Source organism: Hetaerina americana, unplaced genomic scaffold (assembly GCF_022747635.1).
Source record: "Hetaerina americana unplaced genomic scaffold, ioHetAmer1.1.p SCAF_5, whole genome shotgun sequence".
In the NCBI taxonomy this organism is placed as follows: Eukaryota; Metazoa; Arthropoda; class Insecta; order Odonata; family Calopterygidae; genus Hetaerina; species Hetaerina americana.
The window spans coordinates 29489645-29509522 of NW_027287095.1; the positions used below are offsets into that span (position 1 = coordinate 29489645).

At 40.0% G+C, this 19878-nt stretch overlaps 1 protein-coding gene across 2 annotated transcripts in view; it reads left to right on the forward strand.

Moving 5' to 3' along the window:
- The first annotated feature begins 13692 nt into the window (after window positions 1-13692).
- The window catches only part of LOC139693856 (protein I'm not dead yet-like), a 99118-nt gene continuing 92932 nt past the window's right edge, over window positions 13693-19878 (forward strand). Inside the window, exon 1 of one of the 2 annotated variants that reach the window (XM_071592165.1) lies at window positions 13693-14219. In XM_071592165.1, coding sequence (XP_071448266.1) covers window positions 14121-14219 — 99 coding nt within the window. In that variant the 5' untranslated portion in view covers window positions 13693-14120. The remainder of the gene's footprint in view (window positions 14220-19878) is intronic. The other variant, XM_071592164.1, reaches the window with a different exon arrangement.

Consider the following 19878-nt stretch of genomic DNA (forward strand, 5'->3'; position numbering starts at 1 on the left):
TAACTATCACTACAGAAATCCCTGTTATCCCTCATCTCACCTCGCAGAGCTCTAAAACATCTATCTTTTCCTTCCTCATTTCCTGATTTCTATTTTCTGATTTTCCTGTCCCCAACATCGTCCTAACATTCACAATCTCTATGATAACTTATTTTTTCCTCTTCTGTGTCTTCTGTCCTGCTTCTGCCTATTTAGGTTGCAAGGATTTCGTAAAATGACGACCACTGAAGCCCTGCCTCTCCTGAAGTCAGGCACGACACACTTCTCAGTTGGCTCGCGGTTGCCCTGACAGAGGTCCATGATTGGTTCTTGGAATAATTAATAGAGACTGTTTCCCATTACCTTCCCTTATGGTGTTTTGAAAGTAGCACTTATCATCCAATGGCTGCTCCCCACTGGGGTCAGACGCCTTTGCAGCAGCTCACTGAGGATTAGACGCTGCGAGGACTACCGTTCGTCTGGCTCTAACCTTTCGACCTCAATGGCATGGGTGTCCCAACCAGGAGCAATTACCATTGCTCCCGTCCCCACAGTTCTAGGGGTAGTCAGAACCCACGCGCCATCACAACGAGGTTATAGTCCATGGGGATAGACATTCATTACGTTCAACTAGATTTTAGGAACGCTCTACGTCAAATCGCAGTGTCTAAGGAATTCAAGTCGAAAATACGGTTAAAATGAATGCCCAGTAAAAGAGAATTGTATCTGAGATAACTCTCGATCAAATTAACTGTCATTTTATGCGCCAAGGATACATTTTGGGCCGCAATAAATTAGTATTGAATAAATTCTCATAAAATGTCATAGTTTATTAAATACTATTTTGTATTAATGACTGAGAGCCATCCCGTATAAAATCATCTTTTGTTTGGCATTCAATTCAACCGAATTTTCGGCTTAGATTCCTTAGACACTGCGATTTGACGTAGAGCATTTCTAAATAGTTTCAATTTACGATCAGAGGCGGGATACATTCCGAAGGAGAGGGATCAATCCATTAATTTATTGGGTCATGGTTGGGGGGCAAAGGTCGTCAGGGACGTGATCACGAATATTTTTCTGCGCCTAATCGCCATTGCCGCCCATCACGCGATTTTCCTCGACAACACCCTAAGAGGTCTTGTGACCAAGCTCCTGTGATCCTTGGTAACGTAAAGAATTACTTTACTTCTTATCCCGTGTCACGAAACTCAAAGTACTGTGACAGAGTTTTTTCCTCGATCCGTCTCATTGGAAACGATGGCGGGAGGGCGAAGTACGCAGTTCCATGATTTCGCCCCAGGAACAACCATAAATGGAAGTATAGGTAGAAGTTTAAACGCTGCTTTCGGTTTGGAAATTACCGGTGACATCACTCATATCTCAAGTCCTCATTAAGTTTCGCGAATAACGGAAACCTCAAAAATTCACCGCCGACTCTAATATCACGTGTTGAAGGAGGAATTTTTCCACGTAATCCCCTGAGCAGGAAAGCGATCCATCCGGGGTGATTTTACGCGGGGCGGATCAGGAATTCTGAATTTCTCCGACTCTGCTGTGCATGCTCAGATCGCAGATTATTTGTGCGCTCAGCGTTTGAATGATGATATGCACAGCGGAGTAAAGGTCATCTGTTCCGATGATGATTTTTTTGAGAATCGATACCTGTCCGGAAGCTGGAAAAAGGAACAGAATAACTTGATGGATGAGAAATTCACGAAAATTGACCGCCGAAAAAAAGTCCATAAATAATGGTTTCCTTAGATGTGGAGCATGTTTTGTGGACAGACAACGTAATAATCCATGTCATTGCTGGCCTCAGATTATACCGTCGGGGCACCTTGGTGGAAATGTTTCAATTTTTTCAATGAAACTGTCTAGTGGGAATGAGCACAGTTCGAGGGTGGTAACTACACGACCGATTCACGGTCCCGTAGCCATACTTTTTGTGACCATTCATTCCTGACCTGTGCCATTTTCACTCAACAGAGCGTAGCTCACCAGATTTGCGGAAATGGGATAAGCGTCTTAATCCTTGGATTCCAATTTCGCTAATTTCCTTCGTCAATTTCAAACAATTTTTTCCCTTCAATGAGAGAACTTTTTTGCGGTCGGGCATAAAAACCAAACAGGCATGACGTAATGAAAAGAGCCGATTATGCACTCCAAACCTGTGGTTAATATATTCCTAAGGTTCAGGTGGATCAGCCAAGAGATTAAATCCTGATCCGCGGTACCAGATAAGGTTTATAATAGTTTTTATGTGCTCTTCAAGTCTTTTGTGAGGTAAATTTGACTTTGAGACCGAATAAACTTACAATGAAATGGTGTTCATTATTTCCTGCATATTTCAGTAAATGGTAAATTGATGCTATAATGATTATGTGCGGATTTCGTTTTCAATAAGATATGAATTTGTGATCGGCATTAATTGCCATCCCAAATGTTAGTCACAGCACATAAGTGTATGATCTATCCCAGTGAAGATATGCTTATGTACTCCGTTTTGTCACGTGCGTGTTCGGTGCGTTTCTGTTAGCATACTTCACTTAAATGGAATTATTTTGTTGATGGGTAAATTCGTTGAATACTACATCCTCGCGCATACACAAAAAGATGTTTTAAATGTCCAGGCAATTAATTGACTGATTGGCTTCGATACGGAAACCCATCGTACCTGACCTGATAGCATCAACCATCCAAAATAGTTTTCCTGCACACATTAAGCCAAAACATCTCGCTTAATTTTTTTCAACTCGCCTCCTGCGCCGCGATAAGTAATGGAGATACCTGGACGAATAACCTGGCAAAGTTCATTCCACTTTCTCCAATAAAAAAATCTTGTGCTAATCCTTTGGGAGGATGATATTTTTTCGATTGGTTTTGATTCTAGCAGGCGAGGTTGGAGCTCAACCCGAGCTAATTGAAAGATTTATGGCGCCCATGGTACGGATCCCATTCGTTTTCCCACGAAATTATAGTAACCAGAAAGTCGCCTTGGTTTCTTAGACGGAGTTGATCAATAGCATCACCCAGGATTCAAACTTGGAACCCTCCGTGAAGAGTCTCCACTAGGCTACTACCCAACTCTGTACCAATTGTTTTCAAACCAAGGATAAGTCCCCTCCTTCAATGGAAAGAGGCGGTGACTTATCCATGTTGCCCTCGGACGTATGCATAACATACTAACCTTCACTCATATGCTCGGCAATACTTTCTAAGATTGTCTGGGTCACCTGTGCCGCATCTGTTTGTTACGGCACCTCTCACGGTTACGTAGGTGTGAACTCAGAAAAAGTGATCTTAGTTTTCGGGTTTATATGCAGATTATCATCAACCCAAATAGTTCTTTCATGAAGTCGGATATTGCTAAGGTAATATTCTCATTTTGCACTAAAATGCCTTACTTAATTTATATAATAAATGTGTAGGGGACTGAGGCTTAAATGTTGTGTCGCACCGACTGAGTTATGCCAATATGCTAGCAATAAATATTTAATATTTATTATGGGAAGAGGAAATTCTTTTGGTGGTGGTGAAAGACTTCAGAAGTGTAGGTTTGAAAGGATTTTTATGAAATGGTGTCGAATGTTTTTTCAAAATTGCTGTAATGAGTCAGATGTTTAGAAAAACGTTTAACCTAAACACATGCAAGAGGAATAAAAAATATAATTTGATTTCTCCCCGCAAAATCTGTACGTAAATTTGTGCATTCACAGTCCAAATAAATGCTATTTGTTTGACTAGTTTGTCCATCGCCAATGCAAATTACATATTCCTTGGCGTGACGAAAAAAATGTCTGCCAATATTCTGCTTCTGGTATGTATCAGGACAGCGTTCGCCTTGTATTCACGATGCCTTTTTCAGCCCTAGACTGCCGTTAGAGCCATATTTTTTTATTTTGACACTACAGAAGCTAGATGAAACTCAGCAATTCATTAAAGGGAGAAATGTCCATCTAGGCTAGGCACATACTATATACTGAGGAGTAGACATTTTATAACTCTAATCAAGTAGTGTTTTCTAGTGCATACTTTTGCAAAGACTGGCATCCATCGTTTTGGTGAACCATCCGTTCTTAAAATTTTTCTTATATTAACAAGTATGAGCTGAGAAATTTATTGACAGAAAGAAAGAAAACAATTAACGTAAAACTTAGGAATTGATGATGCTCGACAACTGAGATTATTCCACAATGTCGATCTGAAGTCTCCCTATACCTGAATACAAACCTGACGCATCCGTTCTCTTTCGTGCCTGACTCACTTCCACTTTTCTGCTTATATGTCACCCTTAGATCGTAAAAATCAGCGACAACCGGAACCCCTGAAGTTTCCGCGAATAGACTCTAAGCTGAAATATGAATATTTCGCTATCTCTTATCCTGAAGATTCACGCGATCGCTCTACTTTTTTCGAATTGTAAACCACTTCTTATTTTTTTCGACAGAGAGATCGGTAATGAGTAATAATAGTTTGGAGTGTCGGGAGCGACCGATTTCCTAACTCGCGCGGTGTTTTTCTGCGCCGCTGACGACAGCCGCGACCTCCTTACATTTGGCGGCGACCACCGTCGAAAGAGCTCAGGCGAGAGTGCAAGCGCGTAAGTATGCATGCCCTTGTCCTACACACGAGCCCACTTGCGGCGCCCCGCGTTGTATTGTTCAGATGCATTTGTGCATATATGATGTCATAACTATGTAGCACCTCCAGGGAGAAGTGCGAAAATCATTCGTAGGACATCATCACCACAGGTTATCACCCGACGTTTGCTTTGTATCAGCTCTCCACGCTATCCTGTTAACTGCCAATCTTTTCATTCCTTCATGGTTCCCGGTTCACCGTCATTCCTTCTAATAACTATTGGGTTAACAATTTCAACTATTACTCGTTGATTTTGCTATAATAAATCATGATAACATTAAAGGAGATAACTTAAGGCGTCACTTTGTGGAAACGATAAATATTTACAAAAGAAACACTTGGTTTTTCCACATAAAATTTAATCACGACCTAGGTTTCGACGCTCAATGCCCACCCCACCTCCCCATTCCTTCTAGTATATAAAGAAAGATTTTGGCCTGTATTTCAACTGATGATGACGCTGAGCGTCGAAACCAAGGTCGTGATTAAATTTTATGTGGAAAAACCAAGTGTTTCTTTTGCAAAAATGATAGCATTAATTTCCAATTCGACTTGAAAGTTCTAGGCAATAGTTCCTGGTTTGTATCTAACACTGCAATGCTAATGCATATCGTGGTGCTGTGAAGAATTCAAAAGTATTTTAATATTTTTATCAAGGTTGCTTTTTTTAGGTTGTCTTATTTATATAGTCTCCAGTAAAGTCTTAGCTAATACTGATAACTTAACAGTGTTCGTTAGTTTTATTTTGATCAATATTATGTAGCTACAAATTTACAGCGTTTGGAATGTCATTTGCTCAGCTGCTCCTATTGTTCCAGCCGTTGGAAATTAAGTTTCAATAATACGTTTTTTTGAATGATACCCTTTAAGGGTGGCATTATTTGATCTTAGTAGTTAATGAACTAGGGATTCGCCCAAAAATTAGATTAAAAATAAAGAAAGATTTTAAGAAAGACGATACGCGAATGTTTAAATGGAATTTTGGAACTAACGTTTTAGCCATTCATATCCTGTACAGTAAATTTTACAAAATAATGAACCTGCCATATCATCAATAGTTACTATACGCAAAAGTGCTTTAACAAAGTTGCAGCAATCACTCTAATCACTTAAATTAAAAAACTATATTTTTCGAGTCAAACAAAAAGTTTCCAACGAAAAAAATAACAAATCTAGGTTATGTTCGGAATCTTATTCTGAAAACCGCAATTCTAGATAAGTGAGTATCTAAAATATGTTATCACATTATTTCTCATTTACAAAATAAGATTAGAGGAACTGTTGGTCACAAATTTTCTCCGGATACCGCAGCATTCAGCCTCAAACCCTGGTGGCTGATATTTCTCCCGTGATTTTTGGCACAGCACGAAAGAAGGAGAATTAAAGAAGGTTGGGCATTACCGTGACGAACACTGAAATCACGGTTAACCCCGCCGAAGCGGTGTCCCGTTGCGTGCTAGTGCATACATGCATTGCTATACAAATAAGCAGTCTGCGGAAACATGGAGACATTCTTTGTAAGAGCCGAAGCTTCTGCCTTTTCCTCCTTCCTCAGCTTGCGCTCACACCTCGCTGCCTTTTCTTCCTTCCTCCACCACCGCATTCACATGTTTGATGTCAGATCACGCGTTATACTAAGTAAGCAGCATCCTACAGGTAGGTTCGCACTGAGGGTGTTTTTCCTTCTCCACCGTGACCTTCAGGTTTTTCATCGTGCGGTTAGACCAGTGTTTCGCTACTATAATACGTTAGTGGATAATTTATGACATCGATAATAAATGGTGGGACGGAATTTAGACTTGTTCTCACCTTACCGTAGCATTTTATAAAATCTTTCCCGGATTCATAGTTATTTGAGAAAAATTGTATCGGATTTAAAATGAATTAATCACGTGTTTATGTGAGCATATGTGTACCTCCCGCTCGGTCATTTACGTATTCTCCCAGTGACTCAGAACTCTAAAGCTGTGACAGCATTCATTTAGGCATTAGGGGTTCGAAAATTTCTATTAGAAATTGGAGGTTGCAAAATCCTTTTTCATTAAAAGATTACAGAGATAAAGGATTAGGAATGCGATGTAAAGTTGTGGCCCATTTTGTGAGGTAATTTTGATGCCACAAAAATGAATGCTTGTAATTGTTACGTAAGGCTCAAATTGGTCTCACATGTTTTGCTTCTGTTCCCGATTGTATGAAGGAAAATCTCCCGAAAGTCGCCAGCACATTCATTTCCGCTGCCGATGTAAGAATTGCATTGTTACCTATCAATAATAGATATTGTGACTTCAGTATAGCGTCGCAAATTAATTATGATTTTGAATACCAATGGAAAAGAGAGACATTTCTGTGTCGTAAAATTGTTCTACTCATAAAATCGATCATTAACTACATTGTAGGGTTGGATCGCAAGCCTTATTGGAGCGTGGTAAATGTGTTCAACATTCTTTTTCTTCTATTGCCACTAAACTTACTGTTTTACCGTCTTTTTCAGTTCGCTCGCCCTGGAAACACATAGAGAAAAACCTCAGATGCAAATATCAATGAGCGATTTCCTGCTGAAATTTGATTAAATTTCATTCGATTTCAAATTGAAAAATTATCTTTAATTGCGAAACGATTTTTTCAAATCGATGCCATTGATGTTTTTTCCACTAAAGGATGAGTCAAACATATAACCGAGCGAGGTTCCGCGAAAGTGAATGCCTTCGTCCAGCCTGCGGAAATAATGTGCAAATTTCCGAGTGTTTCCTCCTACCCCAAAAATGTCGAACCACTCTTGACATTTGAATTGTTTTCATACACTAGTCTTTCATTTAAAAAATATAAAAACATAACTGGTAACCTCCTGATTCTCGGATGCGACCATTCTCCTACAATTAAAGGTATGAGGTGTGTAAAACAAAATTAAGAACACGCTTCATACTGTGCGATTTTAATATATGTACGTTAGGAATACAAACTCTGTTAATCATCTTCTACAATCTTTTTTTTACCACGTAATGCCGCATATGTTTGAATTAATGAGTAAGATGGAGTTTGGAAGTCGCAGCACAATTATTATCGGACGTTTTGAAGGCCTTATGACTCATGGATCAATTGTTAATAGCTTAAAAAATTTACTTGTAACGGCAAAGGAAAATAAATGACCATATACGGAATCCATGATCCTAAGACGCGCGCCCCATCTGGTGACATTAAATGGCTGACGGGTATTCCAAAATCCAATGAGAAATATCTGATCAAAAATGCGTGCTCACAATCAAAAGTCGCCATTGAAATTGCTTTGTTCATGGGTGTTTATAAAGGCCTATGTAAAAATGCTAGATGCCTCCCTTTTTCATCGATTCCCTTTACATTTAATTAATTGTTTTTTCTTCGATTTAGTATTCCGAACAGCGTGAACATACTCATATTTTTGATGAATTTATTTAAGTTACGATTGATATTACAGTTTGATTAATGCCGATGCGTCCAAGGTTCTTTAATATCAATATAAAGGTTTATTTCATGGAATAATTTTCAATATTTTCTAAATATTTGTTCCTTGCTCCCTTATTTAATGCTTTACCAGAATATAAATGGAATTTAGGATTTTATTTCCAATTATAAAAGTTGGAAAGTATTATTGGCAAAATTGCCAATAGGCTCTTTGACTTGAGAGTAACATACGATGGCCACACAAAGCTTTGAATTACTTCGTCTGACACATGGCGAACTGTCATCCTATTATCGACTTTAAATTGTTGCGGATACTATTTTAATTAAAACTTATTTTTGCACTTGCACATTTATACACTTTTGACAACTGAGAAGAACAATTTGCTGCTAAAGGAAAGCGTAATGACTAACGACAGACTTCCAAACGCTGTGCTCATACCACTAATAAGCTGAGAAGCGATCAATAAATAAATCCTATAATATATGATTAATTGTTCCAGGTGCATTATCACATTCCCTCCATGAGTGTTTTCCCTTCTAATAAGGATGTGCAGAAAAATGCAGGCATTTCCGTGCGTGCATTTCCTTTTATCATCCTGAGTGGAATATGTTTCTCTTGAGGTACAGACTCTGACTAACATAAATCTACGTATCTAAATGAAGTTTCTTCCACAGCGGTAAAAAATTGCTATACTGGACTACATGAAGTATGCACAAGTTGTTATTACGGTTATTGTTTGTTAGCAGACCAACGAATCTGCGTCCGTTATCGCAAGTACTATTCAGTTTCATCAAACATATTTTGCACAGGTATCATGCGTATTATATATATATATATATATATATATATATATATATATATATATATATATAATAAACATAATTAATTGATCTACCGGCTAAGGTGGGTTTTGGATGGACACGACTACAAAATAAATATTTTGTGACTAGTAACAAAACAAAATCCAGCAACTTACTCTACATCTCTTAAGTCTCTCTTCATCTCTGTTTACTTCCTCCCTACCGTCATCCCGTCCAACATCCCTATCCTGTTCCTACTCTTTCCTTATTTGTCTGAACATTCTCCCCTCTGTTACAGTCTTCAACATCCCACTGGTAATCAATAATCCCTTCATCCATTTTTCCTGCCTCCGTACGATTCCTCACAACCAACCACTCTCCTCGCCCACCATGCCTAGTATTTACTCATTTGTTTTTCACTCGGCCCATTTCACCTTCTCCATTCTTCTCCTCACCCACATTTCAAAAGCCTCCAGTCTGCATCTATCCTCCTGCTTCAATGACCACGTTTCCGCTTCGTACATAGCTACGCTCCATATCAAAGTTTTTACGAGTCTTTTCTTAACATCCTTACTCAAAGTCCCTGTCATCAACTATCTCCTCCTAGTGAAGGCCTCTTTGCCTAGCGTAATTCTTCTCCTTACGTCCCTACTACTTTGACCGTGTTGGCCCAAAACACTTCCAAGATACGTAAACTGTTCTACCTGCTCTAGTTTTTGCCCACCTATTTTAATGTTTAACTTAGCCTTTTTTCTCTCTGGAAAATCTCTGAAAAATGTAATCATTTCCTCCACCTCGTATGCGTTGAACAGCAACGATGATAATTGGCAACCCTGCCGTACACCTTTCCCTAACACTGCCCATTAGGACTCTCCGTTCCCCACTCGCACCTGAGCGGTCTGAGACATGTACATGTTTCGGATTGGTCTCCTGTCCCTCCAGTCTATTCCTATTTTCTGTAATATTCTAATTAGTTTTTCCCAATTCGTTCTATGAAACGCCATTTCGAAATCTACGAAACAGGCAAATACGTCCTCGTGTGTGTGTGTGTGTACATATATATATATATATATTATATATATATATATATATGATGCATATATTCTTGTATAAAAAGATTGAAAATATGTGAATAGCTCTCCCTCATCGATGTAATTTACTTAATGTAACGCAAATATTGTCAGATTTTTTATATATTGGAATATTTCATGCCTAATTTAGCCCTTATCGCTATATGAACTGGCAAATTTGTTAATATATCGTCAGTAAAATAAAACCCACTTTCCACGGCATCAAATGATGGTTAATTTATTGGGAAAATCTGTGAAATTTTGCAGTTAGAAAATTTAGTCCAGTATGATATCACAAAGGAATTACAATTCAAACAAAAATTGAATATCTCAATGCGGTTGCGTTAGAAAGTTTACATTTGCTGCTTGCGCTGTTTCTCGGGAGATTTTTTGAAGAAAGTTTTCGGTCATTGATAAATAATAGACTTTTTGTCAAAGAGAATATTAAAAAATGGAGTAAAATATCTTATTTAAACACTTGCCTGTTACAAAAATGTTTAAAATTAATATTTCAGTCGGAAAATTTTCCATTTGTCAAGATTGCGGGGGTTTGTAGTGCATTTACTTACGTGCTTTAAAAATTCATCGCAGTATTAGTTGATATAGTGAACAAAATAGACGTAACATCTCGTACGGTGTCATCTCTTTATTTGCTTTGGAATGATGGCATATGTTCAAAGCTGTATCTTTTTGATTAGATAATAATAATATTTTAATTGGAAACTTATTCATTAACTGATGGGCGAACCACCTTAATATTCAGAAATGTTTTACTATTCAAACTCAGTACACTTTGTACAAAATAGCCATTGCATTTTAATTGCGTACATTTTTGCAATTATCTCTTCGTTGGTAGATCACGTGTTACAAATATTCGTTGTAATTTCAAATATTTTGCTTTTCTTTCTTTTTTAACCGCATGTGTGTCATAAAAAGTATTGTTTCGTCTGTACGTGCATATTAATTGCTGGCTGGCTAATTAATCCTTTCAAAGATGTTGAGACGCTCCTCATAGTGTGAGGCTCAAACATGTTGCCCTTTGAGGTTCTTAATAAATCCAGCTTCGAGGGGAGTTGAGGGATGAAATGAGCGGTAAATCCGTGTAGAAGGTCAGGAGATACCATCAAAAAAGACTGAAGGGCCATTACAGAAAACTTGCTTGGGTGATGGATGACATCTTAAATATTTTTAGACATGACGAAGGAGTTAAGGAACTTGCGATTCCCGTGGGCCCGTGGTTTATTTTTTCGCTGAGTAGCCGACTAGTTATTACTCCAAAGGGTGTCCTGCGCAGCAACAGTGAAACCAATCTTAGTGGTTTTTCTCAGTCGGTGGTAGTTTCCATCAATTTTTCCTTCTTACGCTTTCCTCGTGCCCACACGATAGGACGAGGAAATTACAGAGGAAGAGGCTTGTAATTGGATACCGGGAGGAGAATGGAGAGGAGAACTGCATCCATATAATCAATGGTGTTTGGCCAATGACCGCAAGGATGATGAGAGAGAGGAGGAACCTGTGCTTCCTACGGAACTAAAGGTTCTCTCTCGCTGAAGCTATAATCTCCCTCACCGAATGCACCGAAGCTCAAGCGAGAAAGAATATGGGGGCGATGCTAAATGACTGTGAAAGGACTATCCGATATGACGATGTATAGCTATGCAGACATTTTTTTTCGTATGGGCCAGGATAATATGCAGAATTTCAAGGACCCGATAATTCAATGGTCGATAATTATCGTTGATATGGTTGGGATATAACAAGGCTGAAATTGCCGATATGGATTATACTGTCGACGAGACGATATTAACGATAATAACTAAGTGTTTGTAATATGTGAGGATTTCAGAATTTACCTCTAAAGAAATCCTTCGTATGACGACAGTAGAGCTGCTGTCACTGTGTAACCAAATCGTCGATATTTCCGAAGCACGAAATGAAAGATAGTGTCTTTATATGATAGGGATTGCCCTTTCCGACATCTAATGATATGTCACTGCAACGCCCACACATTGTTATCAACTAGGTGTTTCTTTTACATTGGGGTTCGATACTGATAAAAAAATATCGCACAGTTCTGGGCCTCAACTTAGCGTTTCAGCTAGTGCGAATTAGGGGTCACATCACGGGCGTCTGTGCCACTGGGGTTGGTGAGAAGATGACACAGCGTCTAAAATACTTAAACGTACGCTGTTGATTTGCGATGATGAGGTTACACCTACTCGTTACCAAACAGCCGTGTTTTTTTCTGCGGAATAGACTCGGGCAGATTAGGATGAGATCTATTTGGTCCTAAATCATGTGATTGTTTTCGTCAGAATGAGGGTTCAACCTCTAAAAGTATAATTTTCGGTTGTACTCTGATCCTTACTCGGGTGTCTCGTAGGGGGAGCCCTTCACAAGACTAACAACACTTCATCTGTTAGAGTAATCGCATCATTTCTAGAGACTAAGGGCGCAACAATGGAAGTTCATAATATGCACCCATTAACTTTATTAACGTAATCAATTACACTATCATCAACTTGTTCAAGTCGAATAGGAGCTAATAAGCCAACATAGGCGATCCCTGGTACTATCATGAATCATTCGCACTAAGCCGCAACATTTGAAATAACTAACATAGAATAACTACATTTTTCGGTAGAAATATTTGCAACAGGGACCACTGAAATAACAAGGACAGAAATGGGGAAAAGACTTGGAGACTTCACCAGACCTGATATAAGATAGTTCGTAATTCTAAGGGACCCGACCCATGCATGTATATAATTCTGCATCAAACGAAATCAAACAAGCCAAGTATTGCGGTACGCCAATACAAAATCGAACCATCCGTAGAAAATATATTGGTGTTGCCATTAAAAGTGAATTTTAACATTTAATTGTTAAATATTACAATATTATAACTTCAATCAAGGACTATATCTCATGAGAGAAAAAATGCCATTACCGTGAAAGTTATAACGCAAAACTGAATAAATAAAACAATATCGACAACGCGATTTAAAATCACCTTATCATGTCCAACGCTCCGAATTATATTTTCGTTCCATACTTACTGAGTGAACAGGTGTCCATTTCACAGTCGCTGGCTTGAGAAATATTGCGGAAAGCGATGGAAGTGGAGCAAAAGGGACGCGAGTTCATAGGATACCTATCGGAAAGTTTCGTTGAAGACACCGATGCAAGTTCCGACGCAGTGTTTCATTCCGTTCATCATACCCTAGCCGTTTCTTCCCCGGAGCAGATCACCCACCCACCTGAACCAGAAGTCGCGATTGACCTCGACACTCAACGCAACTCCCGCCGAAGAAACGGGGTCCTTGAAATTTTGGCCGTTGCCAGCGCGCGTGTCGCTCTCCTACCACCACTGCCACGTTCCCTCGATGCGTGTGTGAAACACTCACGCATCGCCGCATTCTCCCGTGCACCCCCGAAAGCGAGGGCATAACAAACCCGTCCCTCCTCTCCGCCGGCCCTCACTCATCCTCTGCCAGCCTTCGCCGCGACGATCCCCTCCAGAGCACGTGCCACTAAAACCGCGGGCGAACCTCGCCTACCTCCCCCTCCGCCCTCAACAACCAGTGTGTGTACACTGTTTGCTGCTCCCTCGTCCTCGTCCTCTCCCTCCCTCCCCCATTCGCCCCTCCGCCCGCCCCAACTCCCCCCTCTCCCCCAATACGTTTCGCGCAATCGTAAGGCCGCGTATAAAGGGAGGCGTGATGGGGCGGCCTCCCATTCAGTCAACTCCGTCCCGGGAGCACCTCCTCTTTCCTCTCTCTCTCACCTCGCCGTTCGAGCCGCGAGCCGACCCAGCTCTGTCAGCCAGCCTTCCCGGAGGAGGGAAAGCGTTCGGTCCGGGAATCGAAAGGGGCAGGCCCGTGAATCGGGAATAATCATCTTCCTTATCCGTCCTCGACCTTAACATCTCCTCCACCTGCACCCTCGCTTTCCGTTGCGACGTCCAATACTCCCCCTAAGTTTCTTCGTCCAGAGACAGGTGCTGGCTACCAATCTCTCCGCTCGAGAGACACGTAAGAAGCAGGAGACTCATCACTTCCGCCGGACCACCTGCAGGACCGGCCGGCCACCGTCACTCACCTCTTCCAGAGTGAACGGCCTAGGCGGTTGGTCAGTCGGAAACTCGTCTCTTCAGGTAGAGGGGACTCCTCCCTCACACCGGGTGCGATGGCGTTCGTGAGGATTGCAATGGTGCACTGGAAGAGCTTGGTGCTGGTGCTGGTGCCCCTGTTGCTCCTCCCCATCCCACTGGCTAGCTACACCAAGGTGAGAGGCCCCCCTCTCTATCGAGTGCATCTTTTTTGAAAGGGCACGTTTTGTTGACGGTGATTGTCCGCGGTGTGCTGTCAGTCGATTGCTTGGCTAGTCCCTTGTGGCCCATTGACTGAGTCGAGTGCGTTTGGACTTCGTGGCATTTCATTGTTCACACCGCGCCAGGTGTACCGGAATCAAGTTTTCTGGCGTGCTTGTGAATAGGGATCTCCCGTCCGTGCTTATGGATAAAGAGAGTCCATTGATTTTTTTCAAGCTCGATCGTCGGAATTATTTGAATGGATGCTGAGGAATGCTCGTCGAAAATTCACGCGAAACAATTTTGCCTTGAATCCTCGTCAGGGCTACCAAGCGGAAGCGTCGTTCGTGATTACAGCCAATTATATTTCTTCTTGGAACCTCCATTTTCGGCGAACTCTCGGTTTGCACAAAATTCTCTGTCATTCAAGGGATTTAAAATGAATTAAATGTTGTCTTCCGCCTTCAAACGGGTTACTACGTTGTGTGCATTGAAAATATCCGTGAAAACATGTCAAAAGGATGAGTGATTTGGATTGCAGAATATTGTCGATGCGAAAAAATGTTAAGATGTCCAGACCATAAAAACGTAGGAAATCATTTGCTCTCGTGGGTGCTAATGAATATCAATCCCGTTTCCTCATTGCATGTATCTAGTTGTTATAAAATTTTGAATGGAGAAGGTGCATTTCAGATGCAATTTTTTTATCCAAGTGTTATTCTTAAATAAATTACCCTGGAAAACACATAAACCTTTTGAATGTAAACTAGGAAGTTAAACTGACTTTTTGGAAGTATAATTTTAAAAACTTTGGAAACATTATTTTGTATTGGTTCATGAAAGTTTTCCATAAATTGTCTCTCATTCCGTCGAATCATTATTTCTACCGATAACTGTTTCGCGTCCATCCCCTTAGCTCCAACTCGTAGTTTTTACTCTGCGCAGCCGTTTCGACGGCAGACTCTTCCGTAACATCCTTAATTATTAGCGTTATCAACTCACGATGAGAAGTTCTAAGCATTGCAAAATTCCGCTCATTAATGTCCTTTATGGTTGTGTAAAATCTGTCATAAACACCCAAGTATGGAATACAGTTCTATCCATGCAATCGTTGCGAATATTTTTCTGTTCTTATCAGTTTTTGTTATCACCACACATTAAGCTAAGCGATTTTAGAGCTTAAACTAAAAGTCGTAAATTACATCTCGGATTAACTTGGGATATACTGCAATAATTCTCTCATCTTTGTATCATACGTCGACTAAAATATTCAACTTTTTTGATTCCAACGCACTGATTGTAGTTATTATTTGGGTGCGCTGTGTCTCCCTCAGCCGACTCTATGGGAACATTGAAGTGGCGGTTAATTGTAAAGAAGGTATTACTACGGTTACTTGTAGGTTAACATTAGCAGATTGTAAATGGCACATTAAGTGAGTTCCACACCGACATATGAATACATATAGGAAGAAGGAGGAAAAGGGTGATTTTCCTGTTTTATTGGTCCTGCTTTTTTTAAGTACCTTAAGGGGAAATCCATCAGAAAATGCATTATTTCCAATATTTATGGGTTCCCCGCCAATGCTATGCTACCTTGAAGTGGAGGAGACTCATTAAAACTCCTTTCTTCTGGAAACTCTTCGTCCATGTAGAAATGTCAGGAATAGCCAATAAAAAACAGATTTTATATTTCAATGCAGCATTTTTAAGGATAAAATGGTGTCTACGGCACTGATTCCTAGCCATATAAAATTCTCATAGTATTCAGGAAAATTATAACTATTTCATGGTCAAATTTCACAGCAAAAATCTACTGAAACATCATTGCATTCATAACTTTAATGACTTCTTCAGTTCTTCAAGGGAAATTCAAAAATAAGTATCCTCTCATTTAAATCTTTTCGTGGATAAGGCAAGGGAGGAACATTGAATAAATTGCTTAATGTTGCAAAAAAAATACACAGATATATACGTTTGAGTCTTATGAACATTTAAATTTTCTGTATTCTGTCATTTTTAGTCCAATTCACTTCGCAAAGGAAGCAGTTAACATATTTACTTATTTGTACTTTTTTTAATGAAACTATTTTGTGAGGAATATTAATGAGGCTTTTTTCATTATTTCCTTCGAGATTAATATTGATGATGTATTTCACAAATATTTCCTTAACTGATTAAAATGGAATGATTTAATAGATTTTACATGACATAATGTCAAAATTTGAAAACTGTTAATCTACATTTTTTGATAATTTTAAATTGATTGATGATGCACAATTGACATGCGTATTATATCCGTAGGGTTCGATAAACATTTACCAGTAACTTTATTTTTTCAGATTAAACAAATCTACATTCAATGTTAATTATTAATTCAATGCTTATTAAACGTCAAACTATTTGGTTTGAAAGAAATGAGAATTCTGGAATATTTCCGATAATCAGGAATTGCTGTTTATTACACGTACTGTTTTTGTCCAATGAGAATAGCTCACAATGATAGTTTTCGATGAGATTGTTTTGGGTATTCCATCAATGTTTTTGACCATTTAGTACCAGTCTATTTCGTCTGGGAGGAAAATAAAATGAGTTCACAATTGAAATTAATGCCAGAAGTATCCTTTGGATGGGATAAGTAAAACAAGTCATTAATTTTAGAAATAATCTCTGGAGCATCACTGGTTACTGGTGTCGGAGGAGATAAATTCTACTTCTTAGAGGAAGTTTCGAGAAGGTTAAATTACATTATTATACAGTTTGAACAATCATGTGGAACAATCAAACTATCTTTATCGTCGGAAATCCTGTATTCGAAATTCGCCTAATTGAGTGCATATAATCACCCCCACGCTTCCATTTAAGCTGCAAATATCTTTGAGACGTGGCAGTATTTAAGTGGAATATGGCGAGTAATTAATTCTACTTGAATTCCTAAGCACTGCAGTAAAATTTTCTCATAGTTTCTTATTGAGGGCGTTGAATTTAAAATCTCATTAAATTGCTTGAATCATTCCGAGAAATCCGCTTGGCCGTAGGTATGTCTTTAGGTATAAAAGACTGTATCGAAGATATATTAATCTATACTAGGATACAAGTGTCACTTACGAAAAGAGATTCTACATATTACTCGTACTCTCATCGGTAGACCTTGATGCAAGGTATTCCAGCATTTTTTAGTTGTAATGTTGCATACATCCCTTTCACAGTGTTCCATTACGGCGAAGTAAAGGTATAAAAAATCTAACTTTGGTTATGATGAAACATATGCTCTCTTGCACTAATTCCTTTCATATTTCTCTATCCCTGCGTTCTTCTCTCGAGTCTATTGCACATTTAAACTTGCGCTCCTTTTCCTGAGATATCTGAAATTCCTTGAGGATCTCTTCCAACACAGTCTCCCATTGCTTTCTCGATCCAGCTATCCTATTCTCTCAACCATGTACTTTTCTATGTATATGATAAATCCAAATGAGACAGGAAAGATGGGATGCTGGAGACTGCAATAGAGGGGAAAAATTAGGTAGGGAGGAAGGCAGCATGAGGGCGGTAATAAGCATGTTGGACGGAATGAAGGGAGGAAGGAAGCATGTCGAATCGAAGAACAGTTAAAGGTGGTATCGGATGCCAAATTGTGCTTTGTTAGGAGAGACAAGGAATTGTATCTTTGCACCATTGGTAGTGCCCATCCAAAACCTAACTCAACCGGTAGAATACCAATAATAATAATGTATTTGATTGGTGTATCGACCCTCATCATTTCTGCCTACGTGACCAAACCAAATCCATCTGCTTTCATACCGTTAACATCCAGGCCCTTTATTGTTTAATGTGCTGAGTAAAAAATGAAGTGTCAAAATTGTTTTCTTTCGGTTCGTGAACGACGAATTTTGGGTCCACCGTGAGGAGCAGCACACCGACCAGTGTCCTCCTCATTTCCCACGTGACTTTCTTGGGAATTTGAGCGGGAAACAGGCTTCCTTTTCGTCCTTCGCAGCTGTCTCTTCGGATGGTCACAACCTCCAATGCGCGATCCACCACGCGCACCGTCGTCTTCTGCCTGGCCTCCCGTGGGGAAGAGGACGGCGGCCGAAGGCGCCTCCAAAACCTTCCGCCTTCTTCTTACTCCTCCTCCTTCGCCCACCCGCCTCCCGCTCCTCACTCCCATCAGGAATATATAGGTCGAGGGAACGAGTGCATTTCCTTCAAGTTAGACAATTTTCCCCTCGTATCCTCATCCGTCACACTCGTTTCCCCCCTCCCTCCAACTCCCCCTCTCTGCCCGTCTCCTCAAAGTCTAATTCCCGGTTTTCGTACCGGTCAGCGTCTCGCGGATAACGGATCGCCGGACGAATTCGGCCGTAGTTAGAAGGTGTACGTCTGGCGGCAGGCACTGCCTCTTTCTCCTGGAAACGCCTCCCCTCCTCAATCTATAAATTGCTCACTGTTCGTGGACGTGGTTAGAAGGATTTATTTTGATTGTGTCACCGTCCTCGGCAAGTGTCAAGGTGCGCAGAAGACCTCGCTGTTCGTCGGATGAGAAAAACAGGTCTCGGATATCCAAGAGCCCAGAGCACAACGAATGTCTAAGTGTGCGACTCCTGATACCGTAGTTATCAGCAGTACGTGAGTTTGGCGTTTGAAGCATTACACCTTACCTGAATCCAAATTTCGACTTTCTACGCATAATAAGTGCCAAGCCGAGCGTTGAACGTCATTGTGGTTAAACTTTTCCTAAGAGTTTCATAGTCACATTCGTTAGCTTCCGAACCCTCTCGCTCTTTCATAGCGGAGGGCCTTATAACTATAGTAGCGTTCAGTACTGCACCAGTAATAGTCTTACCACAACAGCTGTAGCGTTGATTCGTTCGATCGACGTCAATTACGGAACTTTTTGATGGATATGCATCGCGTAGTATGGCGTCAACTATTGTTACATTTCTCCATCAACATTGTTAAGTTCCTCCCGTTCGAGCGCATGGAAGGATCTATAAGTTTGAATATGAATAACTTTCTGTTATAACCACATGATTTCATATTAACATTTTTTCCGTACATATCTACTCTTGCAGGTGAAATCTACTGATTAAATGTAATGCATAATGGGAGAAAACCGTAAATAAATCAAGGCCCGGTAGCGCTCGAGAAATTTTTTCTCGGGCAAAATTTTAGTTTCTCTCTAAAACCTTTTAATCACATATTGTCACCAATGTGTCCATATCTGAATTGTTTTCGTTCTTCTAAATGGTAGAGGATATGATATCACCTTGCTATGAAGGCTTCTTGGTGTTTTCTGATCACTGTCGTTCGGCTTTCGCCGCTCTGGTTAAAGTGTTATTACGGTGTCCCTACCTTCTTAGTTGGACAGCGCCTTGGGGTCTGATGTGATCCTGACTGACGTGAATCCAATCGGAATAAGTCATGTTACAATCCTTCTCCGGTATCTCCAGGTAACCCGTTGAAAACGGTATAGTTGCGTGCAGTCATCATGCGAATCATATTTGTATTTTAGACATACATTATTCCATTCTCTCGTATTTTTTTACGGTCGTCTAATATTGAATAGGCACTTTTATTTGCGTTGCACTGACTACTCATTTACACAGATAATTTATTTATTGAATTTAAAGTGATGAA